We start from the raw sequence: 4903 nt of genomic DNA on the forward strand, positions 1-4903 counted from the left end.
TCTGTTAATTTGGGCAGGTACATAATTTAATTAACAAGCTAATTTAGCAGGGAGAGTCACCTCAGAGGTGCACAGTGTGTGATCTGTTCCTCTGAGAAATTTCAAACCAGACAAGAGCAAAGGCAGATCAAGGTGATGATTTTGCTTGGGCCAGTAGTAGTGTAAATTCGAACCTTGATTAAATAAATAAGGAATAACAATGAAACTGTTCTCTGTAGTACCTATACATGTATCGAGGAGTGGCCTAGTGGTTAGGGTGGTGGACTTTGGTCCTGGGGAACTGAGTTCAATTCACACTTCAGGCACAGGCAGCTCCTTGTGACTCTGGGCAAGTCACTTAACCCTCCATTGCCCCATGTAAGCCGCATTGAGCCTGCCATGAGTGGGAAAGCGCAGGGTACAAATGTAACAAAAATAAAATAGATACTATTGGAGATTCTACATGGAATGTTGCTACTATTGGAGATTCTACATGGAATGTTGCTATTCCACTAGCAACATTCTATGTAGAAGGCTGCGCAGGCTTCTGTTTCTGTGAGTCTGATGTCCTGCACGTACGTACGTGCAGGACGTCAGACTCACAGAAGCAGAAGCCTGCGCGGCCACATTGGTGATCTGCAAGGGCTGACTTCTACATGGTGGAGGAGTGGCCTAGTGGTTAGGGTGGTGGACTTTGGTCCTGGGGAACTGAGGAACTGAGTTCGATTCCCACTTCAGGCAGCTCCTTGTGACTCTGGGCAAGTCACTTAACCCTCCATTGCCCCATGTAAGCCGCATTGAGCCTGCCATGAGTGGGAAAGCGCAGGGTACAAATGTAACAAAAATAAAATAGATACTATTGTTGATTCTACATGGAATGTTGCTACTATTGGAGATTCTACATGGAATGTTGCTATTCCACTAGCAACATTCCATGTAGAATCTTAAATAGTAGCAACAGTGGAGGAGTGGCCTAGTGGTTAGGGTGGTGGACTTTGGTCCTGAGGAACTGAGTTCAATTCCTGGCACAGGCAGCTCCTTGTGACTCTGGGCAAGTCACTTAACCCTCCATTGCCCCATGTAAGCCGCATTGAGCCTGCCATGAGTGGGAAAGCGCAGGGTACAAATGTAACAAAAAAAAAAAAAAATAGAGTATTAAAGAAATGTTTTTTCTGTAAAGGCATCTGACATTTATTAGAGGTTTCTCTGCTGGTGCATGGCTCATTCATTCATTTAATAGATTTATATCCTGTAGAAAATAAACTTGACAGAGATAATTTTACATAAAATAGCAGCTTTTAACTGTTAATGGTTTATGACCATAGGCTAAGATATTCTTGTTCGTAGAGAGTAACATAACCAGTGCCATGGGACAGTGTAGGCTTTTCTATAAATCCTGATTTAAAAAAAAAAAAATCTGCCATTTCATTATAGGGAGTTCTCCAATGCCTTTTGACTTCCCCACGCCTGCTTCTTCCAGCCGCAGCTCAGACACTGATGAATTGTGCTATGTTTTTGTGGTGGAGCTAGAAAAGGGGCCCATTGGACTGGGGATGGGACTTATCGATGGGCTGGTGAGTATTTATTTAGCAAATGTAAATTTTGTGCAGCCATGCAATTGTCCTCTCGTTACCCAGTTTAAAGTTGGAACCTTGGGCTCCAGAACAAAACACAATATTCTAGATGAGACCCTTCTAACACCCGACCCGGACAGAGGCATTATCGCCTCTCCCTATGCACCCCGGAGTCCCTCTGGCTCTGGCCACCACCAATTCATCAGCCACTCTCGCTTCTGGTTGTTGCTCAGCAGCTTCATGCCCTCCCTCAGATTCCTGCTCCCCACTTTTTTTTCACCGACACTTAAACGGCCAAGCGTTTGAGCACAGCTCAGCCTCTCCCAGATCACATCCCATCCTGTGTACTCCTGCGGGGATGTGCACGTTTTGGTGGAAAGGGTGCTGGGCTTGCCTGTCTTAGTACGGCCTCCTCTTCTGTTTTTGCAAAATATTTATGAAATGTGCCTTAATAAATCAGGATAACTAAATTATACTGAAAAAACGTTAGGCAGAACATTCGTTAAGGGCATTGGGTTACTGTCCGATCACTAGTTCCTCCTACAGTATGTTGCCATTTCTATAATGAATGTGCAGTTGAGCGGGTTGTCGTCATTTACAGCACACACCTCTAAATACGCCAGGGATTTACGTCAGAACACTGTTACCAGACAGCCCTGTGACCTCGGACGGTAGACTTTCCATTGGAGACCGCATCCTGGCAGTGAATGGGACCAGCCTGATAGGAGCAGATTACCAAAGGTACCAAAGAACATACTTCTTTCTTGGCAGGGCCGCCGAGAGGGGGGGACAAAAGTCCCCGGGCCTCCGGAGGGGGTCCGGCGCCACCGCAGTCAGGCCCGCCCGCCGTCGCTCCCGAACTAACTAACCTTAAATGCCTCCTTCCTTTCCTTTCACCACCTTCGCGGCAAGCAGCAGCAGGGCAGGCCACTCCTTCCTTCCGTGTCCCGCCCTCGCCTGACGTAACGTCCGCGAGGGCAGAGCACGGAAGGAAGGAGAGGTCTGCCCTGCTGCTGCTTGCCGCGAAGGTGGTGAAAGGAAAGGAAGGAGGCGTTTAAGGTTAGTTCAGGGCCCGGTGGAGGGGGGGGGGGGCTGGCGGCGGCAACGACGACGATGAGCTCGGGTGGGGTGGGTGGGAGGGCCCGGGGGCAGCCTTGTCCCGGCTCTGGCGGCCCTGTTTCTTGGAACCCATACCAGTCACCTTGTAAGACAGATGGCATCTACTTCACACTGTACTCTGCTCCTGCCATACCTGGCTGTAATTTTGGCACCAAATTCGGTAGAGGTAGAGATTACTAATGATGTATTAATTAAACAATACTTGCTGTTGTAGTCTTGTAAGCCAGCAGTTGGCACTCTACTAATTTCTTTTCAGTGGAAGGATGCCTATTGTATACACTTCAGTGACATTTCACTGCTTTCTGTCACGGTCCCTTTGATTATAGCATATCCTTCAGCAAACTACTCACAGTTTGTGGTGCTCTCTGGCTGTGCCTCAGATTCCTAGATTTGACGTGAGCGAGTTTCTACACTCACCTGCTGCTCTCTTACCACACCAGAGCAGTTGTTCAGTGCAGTCAGATTGCAGGGGGCTTGCTGTTTGCTTTCTACGTCTGACCTGTATTTCTGGCTCCTGTTTCGTTACAGTGCAGTGGATCTGATCCGATCAGGAGGAAAAACGCTGCGGTTCCTGGTTGCCAAGTCAGACATGGAAATAGCTGAGAAGATCAGCTCTGGGTTCTCTTGTTAGTGCTTATGTTTCAGAGGTAACTTGGGAGCAGCCAAAGCCCTTCTAAGCAGAATTAGATCACTGCTTCTGGGTTCCTTTTAAAATTTGCACTTGACAGCAGGCTTTGCTTTTGTTTTGTGTTACTGTTACTAATAGTTAATGCAGGGTTGGAAAACATGACTGGAACATGCCACTGAGGTTGGCCAGACTGCCGTCCTAGGGCTTCTTCCTGCCTCGGCCAAAAAAAAATTATTTTGTGTAATAATAATCTAAAAGTGTAAAATGAAGAGAAAATGTTTAAAAAAATAAATAAAAACGCCTGAAAAATAAAGCACAGAAAAAAATAAAATAAAAAAAGTATCCAACTAACCAGACAAAGTCAAACGCTAACATAACCAAAAATCAAAACTATTGAGAAGGAAAATTATTTTTTTGGCCTTGGCTCCTACAAATCCTCAGCTAACTCCTGAGCTTTTTTTAAACGTATGTTCTTGGCTTTAGTTACTTAACCACAAATAAGTGAAGAAAAAAAAACAACACTCACAATTCAAGGAGGAAAAAAAGATCATATCAAACTGCAGCAACAATATCAAAAAGACACACCGCTCTTTCCATGGCTCTTCTTGTCCACAGGGCAACAAGTAATCATAGATCAAAAACCTCCTGAAAAATTATCACTACTCATTGACGTAATCACTTCAAGTGCTGACAATCACACATATAATATACAAAAAACTGAATCTTATCTGAGTAGTGCTGCATTTGTGTTATCAGTGGCTCCACCCCAGCACAAAAACTTGTGGCTTGACAGTGGAATGACTACCCTCGAGTGGGCCGGAAATAAGCACGATCACGAGTGTGGTTTCCTGATGAAGCTGATGCGAAACAAGTCCGTTGTGACCGCACTGCTTTACGTTTTTCTGCTGGGGTGGAGCCACTGATAACACAAACGCAGCACTACTCAGATAAAGTTTCAGTTTTTTGTATATTATGTGCGTTATTGTCAGCACCTGAAGTGATTACGTCAGTGAGTAGTGCTCAGAAAATGTCACTATAATAATTTTTCAAGAGGTTACCTATCTATGATTACTTGTTTCACTGTGGTTAAGAAGAGCCGTGTGTCTTTTTGATATTTATTGCCGCAGTTTGATGAGATCTTTTTTCCTCCTTGAATTGTGAGTGTTCTTTTTGTGATTGAGTATTCTGTCTACAGTGAAGTGGATCTCTTTTTGGTTTTACTTGGCTTCAGTTAGCCACCCTGTCTCCCCAGTGCTTTTCTAAATATGCAACACTCCCTATCTTTATCCATACCTGGCTCTGATACTATGACATATCTGTTACTAAAATGCCACCCCACACTGGCCTTATGAAAAACACACAAGCAGGGGGGAGGGGGCACATTTTAGCCCCCCCCCCACCAACCCTCCCCCATCGCCTACCTTTGCTGGCAGGGGACCCCCAATCCCCGCCAGCCGAGGTCCTCTTCTTCTGGTGCAAGGCTTCGTTCTCACAGAAACAGAACGAAGACTTGCATCGGAAGAAAAGGACCTTGGCTGGAGGGGGTTGGGGTCCCCCGCCAGCAAAGGTAGCTGACAGTGGGGGAGGGTTGGCGGCAGGGGGG

General features: G+C 46.0%; 1 protein-coding gene across 2 annotated transcripts in view; it reads left to right on the plus strand.

The window, feature by feature from the left end:
• Nucleotides 1-4704, plus strand: part of LOC115476700 (ras-associating and dilute domain-containing protein-like) — a 129982-nt gene extending 125278 nt beyond the window's left edge. For both annotated transcript variants that reach the window (XM_030213230.1, XM_030213231.1), the window contains 3 exons: nucleotides 1414-1553; nucleotides 2155-2294; nucleotides 3201-4704. In XM_030213230.1, coding sequence (XP_030069090.1) covers nucleotides 1414-1553; nucleotides 2155-2294; nucleotides 3201-3303 — 383 coding nt within the window. In that variant the 3' untranslated portion in view covers nucleotides 3304-4704. The remainder of the gene's footprint in view (nucleotides 1-1413; nucleotides 1554-2154; nucleotides 2295-3200) is intronic.
• The last annotated feature ends 199 nt before the right edge of the window (nucleotides 4705-4903 follow it).

This window comes from Microcaecilia unicolor, chromosome 8, assembly GCF_901765095.1.
Source record: "Microcaecilia unicolor chromosome 8, aMicUni1.1, whole genome shotgun sequence".
NCBI classification, from domain to species: Eukaryota; Metazoa; Chordata; class Amphibia; order Gymnophiona; family Siphonopidae; genus Microcaecilia; species Microcaecilia unicolor.